General features: G+C 42.8%; 1 protein-coding gene across 3 annotated transcripts in view; it reads left to right on the top strand.

Annotated features, from left to right (window-relative positions):
• CTCF (CCCTC-binding factor) overlaps positions 1 to 12430 on the top strand; it is a 64641-nt gene extending 52211 nt beyond the window's left edge. For 2 of the 3 annotated variants that reach the window (XM_047789869.1, XM_047789870.1), the window contains exons 8-12: positions 3284 to 3444; positions 3957 to 4139; positions 4655 to 4790; positions 9397 to 9558; positions 10946 to 12430. In XM_047789869.1, the coding sequence (XP_047645825.1) occupies positions 3284 to 3444; positions 3957 to 4139; positions 4655 to 4790; positions 9397 to 9558; positions 10946 to 11130 (827 nt within the window). In that variant the 3' untranslated portion in view covers positions 11131 to 12430. The remainder of the gene's footprint in view (positions 1 to 3283; positions 3445 to 3956; positions 4140 to 4654; positions 4791 to 9396; positions 9559 to 10945) is intronic. The other variant, XM_047789871.1, reaches the window with a different exon arrangement.
• Positions 12431 to 15123: the final 2693 nt, after the last annotated feature.

Raw genomic sequence — 15123 nt, forward strand, 5'->3', positions numbered from 1 at the left:
ACGAGTTTGTGTTCCCTCTCTAAATCAGGTTTGATTTTACTCTAATATGCAGTAGTTAAGATTCATCACTTTGGGGAGTTTCCATTGTAGCTCCATGTAACAACCCGACTAGTGTTCTTGAGGATGTGGGTTCAATCCCTGGTTTAAGGATCCAGTGTTACAATGAAGTCTGGTGTAGGTCACAGATGCAGCACGGATCTGGCGTTGCTGTGGCTATGGTGTAGGCCAGTAGCTACAGCTGTGATTTGACCCCTAGCCGAGGAACCTCCATATGCCATCGATGTGGCCCTAGAAACACAAACACACAAAAAAAGCTTCATCATTTTGAGACATAGGAAAGCATGGGCTTTGGAGATAAGACCTGCTAGATTCAAGATTCACCTCCAAATACTTACTGCTCTCAGTCCTTTTTTTTATTTTCAACTGATACATAGGTATAACATCTACCTTACAGGATTATTATTGTAAGTGTTTAATAAGAACATACAAAAGAAAGTTTTACATTAAGTTACGTCTCTATCTGAGGACCAGAAGGGGAAAGTTGAGGCCTAAAAAATTACATGAAGTAATACATTATGTTTGTGTAAAAGGCCTTCATATAATGAGCATGTGTAGAGAGTGAAAAGTGAGCCATTCCTTTCCCTTTCCTTATTTTCATTCTCAGAATTGGCCGTCTTTTATGTTTGATGTGATATCACCTTAATTGAATAGATCAGTAGCACCATAAATTCATGATCCCAGATGCAGCTGGGCTCTCTGTCATTGCTCCTGGGTTATCCAAATGTTTATCCTCATCAGTTATACTTCTATTCTCCTCAGTGAGTTTGTCCGTTCATTGATTCCACGAATGTTTGGGTGCCTGCTATGTGGGAGGTATCACGACAGAATAGGGTAAATCGTTGTTAACTTTCTTTCAACCTCTAATCTTCCTCCCCTTTTCTCTGCCTCCTTGGTCTCAGTATGCAGCATCTTACTACTTCACACACACAAAAATAAAGGCAACAGATTGAAACTTCAAATTTCCTGTTATCAAATTATAAATTTACCGGTACTGGAGTTCCCGTCATGGTGAAAGGGAAATGAATCAGACTAGGAACCATGTGGTTGTGGGTTCGATCCCTGGCCTTGCTCAGTGAGTTAAGGATCTGCCATTGCCGTGAGCTGTGGTGTAGGTCACAGATGGCTGGGATCTGGCATTGCTGTGGCTCTGGCGTAGGCCAGCAGCTATAGCTCTGATTAGACCCTTAGCCTCAGAACCTTCATATTGCCGTGGCCCTCAAAAGGCAAGAGACAAAAATTAATTAATTAATTAATTAATTTACTCGTATCCATCCACTTTCCCCATCTGCTACTAGAGAGTTGGTGTCACTATTGTCTGAGACCTGACCCTTGCCTTTTCCTTTGCCCTGATCCTATTCTCCTGTGGGTTGCCAGCCTTTACATGGTCAAATATTGCCTCTTTACCTTCATTTTCATGTTCTCATTCCTTCATCTTTCCCCTTAACTCTAAATGTGCTTATATTGCTCTCTTTAAAAAAAAAACAAAGACTTTGCCCATCTAAGTTTAAGTAACTCTTCCTTCCTTCCCAGCCTGTCCTTATGAAGAGTTATAGCCCTCAGAGTTCTCTCTTCCTCAGCTTCCAGTTTCCTTCCCATCTGGCTTACACCCTGTCACTCTGTAAAGAGACTCTGGCTAAGATCACCAATGAATCCACATTGCAGACTGTAGGGAACTTTCAGTTTTCTATCTCCCTTGATCTCTTAACATCATTCTTCATAGTAGGCTGCATAATCCTCCTTAGAACACAACACTCTTCCTTCAACTTCCATGGCAGTACATCCTATTGGTTTTCTTCCTACTTCTCCAACTGTTTCTTCTCGAACTTCTCTCTTTTTTTTTAATGGCCGCACCCATGGCATATGGAAGTTCCCAGGCTAGGGGTTGAAACGGAGCTGCAGCTGAGGCTTAAGCCACAGCTTAATCCACTGTGCCACAGCTCAATCCACTGTGGCACAGTGGTAACTCTGCCTTCTCTTATTTTAACTGTTTTTTCCTTTCATTGGCCCTAACTGTTAGATTTCTTAAGACAAGGAACCACACTCTTCTTTTTCTTTGTTTTCTCTTTGCCTTAGTGATAATATCAGCTCCTGTGGTCTCAGATCCTACTCCAGATCTTTACTTTGAGTTAGGCTTCTATAACCATCTGTCCCTTGCCATCCCTAATCCCTACTTGATAGTATTGGCATTTCAACTTCAACATGTTCAGGAGTTCCCAAATGGCTCAACAAATTAAGGATCTGGTGGTCTCAGTGCAGTGGCTTGGGTCACTGCTGTTGGTATAGGTTTGATCCCTGGCCTGGGATCTTCTGCATGCCACAGGCAAGGCCAGAAAAAAAAAAGTTCAAAACTGAAGGTCTAAAACCCCTTTACTCCCTCTCCCCAAAGACAAACACACAGCTGGGCTTTAGTTCTTTTCCACTATTCCTTAAGTCAGTAAATGGCCCTATCATCTACTCACATTTCCTGACACCCACCTTTCTCTTCCTCTCTCTCCAGTCAGGTACTCAATCCTATTGATTCAGCTGCCTAGATCTCCCATCAGTTTTCTACTTGCCTTCATTACCCACTATATCTCCCTTGCCCAAACCACAGCCTTCTCTCTCCTATCCTGTTTCATTATCTCAAATAGTTTCCCCACATCTTTTATTATTCCTCCTTTTAATTCATTTTCTGTATAGCCCCCTAAGTAATTATTTTAAGAAGCAAGAAGAAATTTTTTTTCTTTTTAAACAAGTGGCTGTACCTGAGGCACATGGAAGTTCCTGAACCAGGGGTCGAGCCACAGCCACTGTAGAACAACACCGAGTAGGTATGCTGTGAGCCACATAGGAATTCCAACAAATGTATTAACTTTCTTTTTTTGCTTTTTTTTTTGCTTTTTTTTTTTTTTTTTTTTTTTTTTTTGCTTTTTAGGGCCACACTGGTGGCATATGGAGATTCCCAGGGCTAGGGGTCGAATCGGAGCTATAGCTGCCAGCCTGCACCATAGCCATAGCAATGTCAGATCCAAGCAGTATCTTTGATGTACACCACAGCTCATGGCAACACCGAATCTTTAACCCACTGAGCAAGGCCAGAGATCGAACCTGCTACCTCATGGTTCCTAGTCAGATTCATTTCCACTTTACCACAATGGGAACTCTTTATTTTTAACTCTCTGAAATGTTTGTTTATTGTTTGTGTTTTCAGAAGTTGGACTGGGCTTTTGTGTTTTGCTTTTAGGTGTCCACTTGCGAAAGCAGCATTCCTACATTGAGCAGGGCAAGAAATGCCGATACTGCGATGCTGTGTTTCATGAACGCTATGCCCTCATCCAGCACCAGAAGTCACACAAGAATGAGAAGCGCTTTAAGTGTGATCAGTGTGATTATGCCTGCAGACAGGTAGAAACCTTCACAGTTACAACAGTTGATGACCTATTAGTGTTAGCTTTTATCAGAGGGTTTTTATATACCTTGAATTGTGGCTTTTTTAAGGATATATTCAAACTGATTTATGAGATTGTCACCAAATGTTCTGCTTCTCAGTTGTATCAGCTGTGACATTTTCTTCAGCCACTGTTTCCCTCCTGCCCTCCACCCCATCCAGACAGACTACTTGCTTTTCTTGAAACCATGGGAAATAAGTCTAGGACTTGAGAGGAGGGAGGAAGCTGTCCTGGGGCCTGATGCTTGGGAGTGATCTACAGAAGCAGCCTGGCAAGAGTGAGCTTAGCTGTGCTAGGATTTTTGGAAGCAGTTTTGCACCCTGGTAAAGTTAACTTTCCTCTCAACAAGCAATTTTGAGCTGAGACCCTTGGAAGAGACAGGTCTTGTCAGCTACATGCACACAGGTGGTGGTTGGGGTAGCAGCCATAGAAAGGCTCTGAGACCTTCCCCCACCTGCCCTCTTTCAGGAGAGGCACATGATCATGCACAAGCGCACCCACACAGGGGAGAAGCCTTATGCCTGCAGCCACTGCGACAAGACCTTCCGCCAGAAACAGCTCCTCGACATGCACTTCAAACGCTATCACGATCCCAACTTTGTCCCTGCGGCCTTCGTCTGTTCTAAATGTGGGAAAACATTTACACGCCGGGTAAGAGTCACAACTTTACTTTCTGTGTTACAGCTCTTGATACCATGTTCTTGAGCTTCCACTGCAAAGCAGGGCTGTCTTTTCCATTGAGAATAAATACGGAGATTCTCTATCATTTGGAAAGGGCCAGTCACCCCCACTTTGAGGTTTTCTGTGTGTGAACCCTTCTGCCAATGGAAGGGATGAAACTTTTTTAATAGGTCTGTCCTGGATCTTCCCTTGGGGCCATGCCAGTCAGGTCTACACAGAGTAGGGAGCTGGTGTGATTCTCTTGTGCTCAGAGGACCCAGCCTCATCTTCTGAGCAGCACTCTCATTTCTCCCTCTCCAGACGGAGACCATGTCCCCTGAATGGGAAGAGCATGTTCAGGACACACTGAGCAGATACTAGAACACTGAGACTTAATATGGATTCCCCCCCCCAATTGTTTTTTGTTCTTTAACTAAAAGAGAACTTCCAATTTTAATCTTAACCTTTTTTAGTAATGTGATAGAGGGTTTTGTTCCTTGTGTTAGAATACCATGGCAAGACATGCTGATAATTGTGCTGGTCCAGATGGTGTAGAAGGGGAAAATGGAGGAGAAACAAAGAAGAGTAAACGTGGAAGAAAAAGAAAGATGCGCTCTAAAAAGGAAGACTCCTCTGACAGTGGTAAGTGACTTATTTGTTGAAGTTAGTTACACATAGGTAGATTTTGGTGCAGAGTTTCCAGTGTATTTTTGTATGAATATGCTGGGATAGAGATAGTCACTTCATGCAAACTTCCAGTCTTCCTGATGTATTTACAACAGCAGTTAGTTTATTCCTGGGGCAGATTTTTTTTTTTCTCATCCCTTTCCATTGTTTGATATTATATGTTATGTAAAATTAAAGCCAAAGCAAAATTAAGTTCTTTACTCAGTTTACTCAGATTAGTGATATTCTAAGGCCAGCAGAGTTTCTTTTCTATGTTCATAACTTTTACATTTAGGAAGCTGGTCTAGATTTGAGCAATGAATCTAATGGACATGAAGAAGGTTGCTTAAGCATCCTGACCAACTTCTGGTTTGACTGCCTGTGTCAGCCTAGCCTTGAGATGTGTTGATCAAATCCGTGAAGGTCAGCCTTTCTCTTCCTACCTTAATCTCTCCATTTATAATTTAAAACTTTACCTGTTTTCCTACTCTTGATGTTCTTTGGGATTTTTTTTTTGCCTTTCTCGTCATGAAATCCAGGCAGAGTATGCATTTGCTCATGAAGAGGGAGGGGGAGAACAAGAGGATTGGTAATGTAGGGGTCACATTTGATTATACAAACTCGTTCCAGGGTTAGATTTTATAATGTGTATACTTGGGCTACGGGCACCCAGTTGAAAAGGCTTAAAGATTTAAGCTTTTTGTAGAAAAGGATGTTGGGGGATTTTGTTTGGGAAAATGCACTTATGAGATTCCTAATGCATTTCTAAGGAGTCATCATTTTGTCTTCTGCATCGCTCATTAGTAGCAATAGTGGGGAGGCAATGAAATTCCTGAAAACCAAATGTTAATATTAGAGAACTTCTGTCACCTAATTGGTTTTACTATAAAATTTTTTCATGAAAGCAGTATGTTTTTTATATGTAACTATAATAAGATCTCTTTTTTAATTTTTTGTTTATCTTAATAAAGCTTTCACTTTTCTGTTCAGAACTTTAACTTTTCCAAGGGGGAGTATTCTTCCAAGCATAAGAGCAATTTATTATTTTGTTGACCTTTTTTTTCTTTTTTTTTCTTTTTTTTCTTTTAGTGAAAAATATGTTTTAAAATGTCTCTTTGCTTGATTTTTCTTTCTTTTTTTCTTTCTAGGGCCACATCTACAGCATATGGAAATTCCCAGGCTAGGGGTCGAATTGGAACTTATAGCTGCTGTCCTACACCACAGCGATGCGAAATCTGAAGCTCATCTTTGACCTGTACCACAGCTCACAGCATCGCTGGGTCCTTAAGCCACTGAGCAGGGCCAGGGATTGAACTCGCATCCTCATGACTATTAGTCGGGTTTATAACCTGCTGAGCCACAGTGGGAACTCCCTAATTAATTTCTATAAAAGCACATCACTCTCTACTGAGAATCTTTGTGGGAAACCTTTGTTTGGCTAAGAAACTGAGTGGGCTAGTGGGAAGTGCCAAGGAGTGTCAAAGAGCCTCAAGTACCAGCAGAGACCCACAGATAGCCTTGAGCTTGAAGATAACCTATAGTTGCTCTGAGTTGCAGAGCCACCTGTTACCATAGATACTGTCCCATACTCTTCTTCTTCATGGTACTGCCTTGTTCACTTGCTAATTGTACTTTACCCAAATACTCTCACCTGCAGAGTTTATTGATGGTTCCTAGTAGATTTCTACAGTTCTTCCTTTTGTTTTCTGCACTGCTGATTTGTAGAACACACTTTTTGTCCTGGGCCTCTTACCTAGTAGTTCTTTATTTCAGAAAGTCTAGAATTTCCATCTCACTACTGACAAAGGTCATACAGTGATGTTTGCTCCCTTCCAAAAGTTGTTCTATCTGTTGGCCATCAGCAAAAATTGACCAGCAGATTCTACTGCTATTCTCAAGACTTTTTGCCAAAATCTGTCCAAGCCATTAAGCCTTTGACCCTATTAACCTCCTGTGGGTGCTTTTTGCCCCAGTTCTGACTGAATTTGTTTAGTTTTCTAGGCATTGGGCCAGCTTAGGCAATGGGGGCTTGAATAAGTTCAGCAGGAAAGCACGTCATTCTTGACACACTGCCACATGCCAGTACATTCCCCCCATTTCTACTTAGACTTTCAGCCGCTTGATAAATAAGGCATGTTGTCCTGAAGATCAGGCGTTTATCCACAGATTCTAAATTTAAACATTTGGTACCAGAGAAAGAAAACGTGCTTGTAACCTGTGCTTCTTGGAGAAAGGCAAGCAGGGTGCATTTTGTGCCATGGTGATGGGGGAGGAGTAGCAAGAGCTCTTTGGCTGCATACAGGTGTGGGCAGCAGAACAACTCCAAATTGCAATTTAGCTATGCCTTACAAATCACTTAGCTTCTCTGTTTCCATAAAATGAGAGGTATAGCTCTTATTTAATGAAGCCTAAGTGAAATAATGGAGAATTGTTAAAACTCCATTTAACAATGTTAATAACAGCTATGATTATGTAGTAGAATGTAAGTAACAGCATAATTAAAGGCATTATCTCACTCCTTGTGATCCTCATATCACTAGTAAGTGGATTGGGAGTGCTTTAGAGATTACCCAAGGAAACTGAGGTTCAGTGTGGTCTTTGTCCCAGGTCAGTATTCTTTCTACTATAGTTCCCTCTCCTTTTATGTGATGTTGGCATTGGAGAAAAGGTAAGGGAGCTAAGAATGACGATTTGGGTCTGGTACAGCTGGGAATTAAATCCCAAAACTTGGCCTTATGCTGATCCTAGTTAATAGGACATCACAAGTGCTTTAAGAACTTCATACAGGAGTTCCTCTTGTGGCGCAGTGGTTAACAAATCCAACTAGGAACCGAGAGGTTGCGGGTTCGATCCCTAGCCTTGCTCAGTGGGTTAAGGATCTGGCGTTGCTGTGAGCTGCGGTGTAGGTCGAAGATGCACCTCGGATCTGGTGTTGCTGTGGCTCTGGCATGGGCCAGCAGCTATAGCTCCAATTAGACCCCTAACCTGGGAACCTCCATATGCCACGGGAGCAGCCCTAGAAAAAGCAAAAAAGTCGCACACACAAAAAAAAGAACTTTGTACAAATGCATACCTTTCACCAGTCTCGAGGGGTCCGTCTCAGGCTTAGTGTCCTGCTTTATCCTTGTATCATAGGAGGAAAGAACATATTGTTTCATTTTCAAATTAAAATACTTTGTGGAATGTATACATATATGTATAACTGGGTCACCATGCTGTACAGTAGAAAAAATATATAAATAAATAAAAAAACCCTCTTTGTGGGAGGAGGGAGTGGGATGGACTGGGAGTTTGAGTTTAGTAGATGCAAACTGTTACATTTATTTTTTTAATTTAATTTAATTTATTTATTTAGGGCCACACTCACAGTGTATGGCGGTTACCAAGCTAGGGGTCCAGTTGGAGTATAACTGCTGGCCTATGCCACAGCCACAACATCAGATCCGAGCAGCGTCTTCGACCTACACCACAGTTCACAGCAACACTGGATCCTTAACCCACTGAGTGAGGCTAGGGATCGAACCCAATACCTCATGGTTCCTAGTCAGATTTGTTTCTGCCGTGCCGTGCCGGGAACTCCTATTTTTTTTTTTTAATGGTTTTTGCTTTTTCCATTATAGTTGGTTTAAAACTATTACATTTAGAGTAGATAAGCAGTGAGGTCCTACTGTGTATAGCACAGGAAGCTATATCCATTTTCTTGCGATAGACTCTGATAGAAGATTATGTGTAAGAGAGGGACTATAAATATAAATATATACATGTATGACTGGGTCACTTTGATGTTAAAAAGTATTTTAAAAACACTATTTGCATGGGGTTTTTTTGTTTTTGTTTTTTAATATAACTTGCACAGGAGTTCCCATTGTGGCTTAGCAGAAACAAATCTTAGTAGTATCCATGAGGACGCAGGTTCGATCCCTGGCTTCGCTCAGTGGGTTAAGGATATGGCATTGCTGTGAGCTGTGGTGTGGTTGCCCTGAGCTGTGGTATAGGTCACAGATGCGGCTCAGGTCTGGCATTGCTCTGGTGTAGGCCAGCGGCTACAGTGCCGATTCAACCCTAGCCCGGGAAACTCCATATGCCACAGATATGGCCCTAAAAAGACAAAAAATACATATATATAACTGGCATAAGATGGAGTTGCCTCTAAGAATTTGAAACTCAGGAGTTCACTGGTGGCCCAGCAGGTTAAGAACCCTTCATTAGTACAGCTTAGGTCCCTGCTATGGTGCTGTTTCAGTCCGTGACCTGGGAACTTCTGTATGCCAAGGGCGTAGCTAATAAAAGAAAAGAATTTAAAACTCAGTATTTTGGTATCTAAAACTAAAAAGTTATCTAATCCACACAAAATAGGAATAACACTATTCAAGTTGATTTGCTTATTAATTCTGAATCAGTACCCATTTTACTTTATTAACACTGATACAAAAATTGCAGTGAAAGCGTTCTTTAAATGGTCTTTTAACAATGAAAATAAATACGTAACTAGACTTTACAGAATATGTGATTATTTCTGTTTTATTTTGTCATCCACCACTCTTCTTGCCCTACCACCTCTTCTTCCTGATTTCATGAGAAGAAAATGCTGAGCCAGACCTGGATGACAATGAGGATGAGGAGGAGCCTGCAGTGGAAATTGAACCAGAGCCAGAGCCTCAGCCTGTGACCCCAGCCCCACCACCCGCTAAAAAGCGGAGAGGACGCCCCCCTGGCAGAACCAACCAGCCCAAACAGACCCAGCGTAAGTTGTCTCAGCTCAGTAGGCTGGCTTCCTCTACAGCACATGGGAGAGCCAGACAGGTCCTTCCTTGTTCTTCAGGTAGATGGGAACTGAGCCATGAGAACAAGTTTAAGGTCATGCTGGAAACAAATCTCAGGAAGCAACTTTCTCATTTTTAACTAGGGAACATCTGAGAAAGTCTCTAGAGGCTTGTTAAGTTTCACCAAGAGAAAGTCCAAAGTAGAAGGGTACTTAGGTTCTGCAAGATTGGTACTATTAACGTGGGAGAGTTTCACAAAACAACCAGAGTCATAGTCAGCTGGCACAATTCATGTGGTAATGAATGTTAAAACAGCCAAAGGATGGAGGGATAAAGCAATTTCTATGCTGAGATTGTCCCTTCTAAGAAATCCAGGCCTGTGAATTCTGTTGCTAGCCTCCTGATTTCATGAGAGGACACAGAGATGTTCACCCTCCACCTCACACCACGTGTGACAGTTGGGCAGCAGTCCTGTACTAGACATGGCCTTTGTCACAGCATGTTCTCAGGAACTCGGATCTCTATTCTGTTAATGAATCTCCTAAAATGTGGTAGGGTTTTTTTGTTTTTTGTTTTGTTTTTTTTTCTTTCTTTCTTAAACAGATGCAGGGTTTCACTAATTTTTAAAATATGCTCCCTGAGCCCCATGTGCAGATGTTTATTGAAAAGAAGTGGTTGCCTATATAGATCCTGGGATACACACACTTGAGGGAGGGTCCTGGGTGTTGAGAGAGCTTCACAGTTAAAAATGTCAAATTTTTGCAATATAGATGGGTCATCTCTAAAACAGACCTACATTATATCCTCAAGTATTTCTAGTCCTGCACTGTCTGCATTTTTGTCTGTCTCACACACAATATTGTGAAGTCCAAATTTATAACATAAGGGAAAACTAAGGGGTTTTGTTTGCTTTTTTTAGGGCTGCACCCGAGGTATGTGGAAGTTCCCAGCCTAGGGGTCAAAACGAGGCCTTAGCTGCCAGCCTACACCACAGCCACAGCAACACCAGATCCTTAACCCACCGAGTGAGGCCAGGGACTGAACCTCTGTCCTCATAGATACTAGTCAGGTTCATTACCGCTAAGCCATGATGGGAACTCTGAGAACTAAGGTTTTAAATATGTAATTTGGTAGGCATATGAAGATGAATGTCAGCATTTTGTTCTTTGAGAGTATCTAAAGTATTGGGCTTTGTGTATGGTCACATTTTAGGTTATTAAGTCCTTTTTATTGACTTTCTCTGTATCTCTCTGCTACTAAGTCTTTCCTGTGTTGCTGACATTCATTTAGTGTCAAGTCTGAAAAGACCCTTAAAATCCTTGGGGGCTTTAATGGAGCATTTGTTTTGTTCATGTTCTTCTTTGCCAGCAACAGCCATCATTCAGGTTGAAGACCAGAATACAGGTGCAATTGAGAACATTATAGTTGAAGTCAAAAAAGAGCCAGATGCAGAACCTGCAGAGGGGGAAGAAGAGGAGGCCCAGCCAGCTGCCACAGATGCCCCCAACGGAGACCTCACGCCTGAGATGATCCTCAGCATGATGGACCGGTGATGGCGGGGCCTCACTCATTGCCAGGACTGCTCTGGGCTGTGTTTAAACGGCCCGCATCTTAATTTTTCTCCCTTTCTTCTTTTGGCTTTGGGAAAAGCATCATTTTACCAAACATACTGAGAGCTAAAACTTCAAGGATGATGTTAGAAAAATGTGATTTAACTAGAACTTGCTGTTTGATGTTAGCAAATCATGGAGTGTTCTGAGTCCCTGAGGGTTTACTGTGAAGTGCTGAGGACAGTGTTGACGCCTAACTGGTTTTCTTGGATGGAAACACAGACATTGAACCCTCTCTCTTGCTATGGTAAACCACTCCAGAAACCACCACCGGGTTTCCCAGAGTTCTATGGTCTTCTTCCCAGGAGTTTTTAATTGTAAATGCGGACTTGGGAAAGACTTAGACTTTTAAACTGGTTTTTGCTTTTGCTTTTCCCTGACTCCCTTTGCTTGGAGTCAGCTGCACACCAGTAGTACGGCATGCTACGGTCAGTTTCTGTCCTAAAGGCTTTGCCTCTTTCTTGGCAAAGTTTCTGGTATGGTCAAGCTTGTAAATAACTTTTTTTACATTTTAATCTTTTCCATTAATTAAGAGGTTGAAAAGAAGTGCAGTGTAAGAAAACCCAGCATTTTAATTACTTGCAAATTAAGTTACCACAGACTATAATATATAAATGTTGACAAGGAATTGGATCACAATCATGTAGCAGAACGGCACCCAGACTGCTGCCTGCTAGTGACAGACATCCACTTGGAAGATCGTGATTTCCAGCCCGTGGAGCCAGCATTTGAACCTTGTACAATTAACTTTGAGTTATGATTTCCCATCTACATCTTCTTTGCTTTGTTTCTAGCTGAATTTTGTGTTTTATAAATCCTCTATTAAAGCAGAAGGGTGATTATGAGTGGGTCACAGCAGCCCTTAAAAGCTGGGCCAGAAAATTTCACTAGGTCAGTAATTTAAACTTTGGATCTTCAAAAAATAATAATGTGAAGCAAAACCAACTAAAGTGATTCTTGCACATGAACTGTCACATGTTAAAAATGTGTTTTTTAGAGAGCCTCAGTCTTGCTGATTTCAGACACTTTTTTCTTCTGTGTATTGCTTTTAAGAGAGCCATCAGTTAGCTATCAGACTTTAGGTTGATGCATTTTGTACTTAGCTGTACTGTGTGATATTTTTCATTATTTTAGGACGCCAACACGAGACCTGTAATAAAATATGTAATGGGGTTGAAAGCTGGGGAGGAGGATCTACTGCTGTACAGCTAATAAATCATAACGGATTAACAAGTGCTCCATACACTCTCTCTTGTGTGATTCCTGCCTAATGAGGGGCCCACAGGGGTCCATGTGCATAGATAGCCTCAGGCAGTGCAGGCCCCCCTCATCTTTCAGAGGCAAGCTGTGTTTCCCATGATGACGACCACTTCCCCTCGACCAAATGGGAGATGATCTTGGCGGATGAAGGAACATCGAGTGCATCCTGCTGCAAGTTTTAATGACCCAGGAGTGTGTGTAAGTAGAGAGGTGAGTGGATAGATGGCTGGCTGCCAGTCTCCATGATCCACCTGAGGAGTGGGTTCCCTGTGGTAGAGTAGGTGGAACACAATGTAGAAGAAAAGGGGCCTACAGGAAGCTCTGGCCTCGGGAATATCAGCTCAGGGAGGATTGGGGTCAGAACCTTGAGCTTTGCCAAGTACAGGGGAACAGAGAGAAGCCAGGCCCAGTTTGCTCCAGAGAAGTTCGTTTGAAAGGGGAGATAGGTATGCCACCACCTGGCTGTTGAGGGGAGAGTCCTATAGCATAGCTGCTTATTAGCACCAAGGAAGCAGGGTGCAAAGGGCATAGTGTTAGGGTATTAGTGAAAGAATCTTGCTGCTCCTGGCTATTTCTGGGCAGATGGCTTTGGCAAACCGTTTTGGGGTTTTTTGTTGTTTTTTTGCTTTTGTTTTTTGAGCTGCGCCCAAAGCATATGGAGGTTCCCAGGCTAGGGGTTGAATCAGAGCCACAGCTGCTGGCCTACATCACAGCCACAGCAACATGGGATCCAAACTGTGTCTGCAACCTACACCACAGCTCACGGCAATGAGGGATCCCCGACCCACTGAGTGAGGGCAGGGATCGAACCCTCATCCTCACGGATACTAGTTGGACTCATTTCTGCTGTGCCACAGCAGGAACTCCTAGCAAACCTATTTTAGGTGAAGGCTTTGGCAACTAATCACAGGTTTTTTTAGTCAAAATTCCAGCTTACCAGTTTTCAGTGAAAAGTAACAGGACTAGATATTGTGAAGCTTTTGCTTGGTGCTATCCATGCAGTAGGGTCTCCCAGAAAATCTGATGTCATCTGGGGCCTCAGGACTGAACCATGCAGGCAGTTCATGGTTGAATAGAACTTGGACAGAATGTTTGTGGCTTGAGGCTCTTGGGCATTTGGTCTCTATCCCGTGCATGGGCTAACCTACCAGAGTTATTTCAGTGGGCACATAGCTTTTTTAAATTTTTTAAGTTTTTTTTGTTTTGTTTTGTTTTTTTGTTTTTTTTTAATTTCTTTCTTTTCTGCCACACCTGTGGCATTTGGAAGTTCCTAGGCCAGGGATTGAATCTGGCCAGATACGTGACCTACACCATAGCTGCAGCCAACATCGGATCCTTAACCTGCTGCACCAGAACCGGCACCTCTGCAGAGACAAGCTGGATCATTAACCCACTGCACCACAGCAGGAACTCTTTAAATTTTTAAGTATTTATAATAGAAACTATCTCTTCACAGAACAGTAAGCAGTTTATCTGTATCTTTAACGTAGCTTTTCTTTTTTCATTGTATTCCGTTTAACAAGTGAATTTGTTTTTGTTGGGGGGGTGGGGGTGAGAAAAGTGATGTTCTGATGTAGTTGAGGATGTAAAGGAATCCCCATTGACATAGCCCCATGACAGATTCTGCATGACTCCATTGCATGTAAAACCTCCGTAGTACTCCACACCACAGAACTTCGGACCGGAGGCTCCCCGGCCTGTCTGTAGCACTCTTCCCCACTCTTACACCATAGTTGCCCCTGGAGTAGAGAAATAGCCTACTCCCTTTCCACAGGTGGGCTATGTGGCCCTGTACCCTACTGCCCAGCACAGCTAGCCCTGAGCTCTGTCCTCCTTTTGGTCAAGATCTTGTGGCAGTTCTGGGAGCTGTACCCTGGCCTGTCACCCTGTACTCCTTGGAGCACACACAGCTTATTCCTCATTACAAGCTTTTAGCATTTCCTGAGCGCCAACAAAGTGTCATGCTGCCTAGAACACAAGAGATGAACGAGCTGACGGCCTCTCCCTCTCAAAAGAGTCACTCTGTTGTGGGAGCTGAGCCCCATGTGTTCACTTTGTCTCTGATGTGTTTTATCACTGCCACCCTGATGGCCAGTAGTTGTGAAGGTGTGTGGCTAGCCCAGCACCCTACCCTGATCTCCAGGCTGATCCCGGTTTCCTCCTCCACAGCTCCCTGCTTGTCCCTGCAGCACTCACTGGTAAGGGACTGATGCAGCTGTTGGTCCCAAGATGCCTTCTGCCTAGGAGTAGCTCAGGCCCTTTGGCACTAATTCTTGTATTTCTCATTCTTGTCATTCTAAGCAGAAAAATCCCAGTGCAGCAGGTTTTCTATCATTCTGTTTTGGAGTCTTCAAGATGCCATATTAAGACTTGGCAAATGTGAGTGTTCACTGAGTTCCAGGCACTGTCATAAGTACTTTTCTGTTTTGTCTTGTTCAAAATTTTATGGCCGCACCTGCAGCATATGGAAGTTCCAGGTCAGGGATTGAATCTGAGGCATAGCCTCAACCTACGCTACAGTTGCAACAATGCCCGATCCTTCAACCCACTCCACTGGGGCTGAGAATCGAACCCACACCTCAGCAGTGACCCAAGCCGCAGCAATAGGATGTTTAACCCACTGTATCACAGTAGAAACTCCACTGCCTCCCTTAGTAAACATTTAATCCTTACACT

Source organism: Phacochoerus africanus, chromosome 8 (assembly GCF_016906955.1).
Source record: "Phacochoerus africanus isolate WHEZ1 chromosome 8, ROS_Pafr_v1, whole genome shotgun sequence".
NCBI classification, from domain to species: domain Eukaryota; kingdom Metazoa; phylum Chordata; class Mammalia; order Artiodactyla; family Suidae; genus Phacochoerus; species Phacochoerus africanus.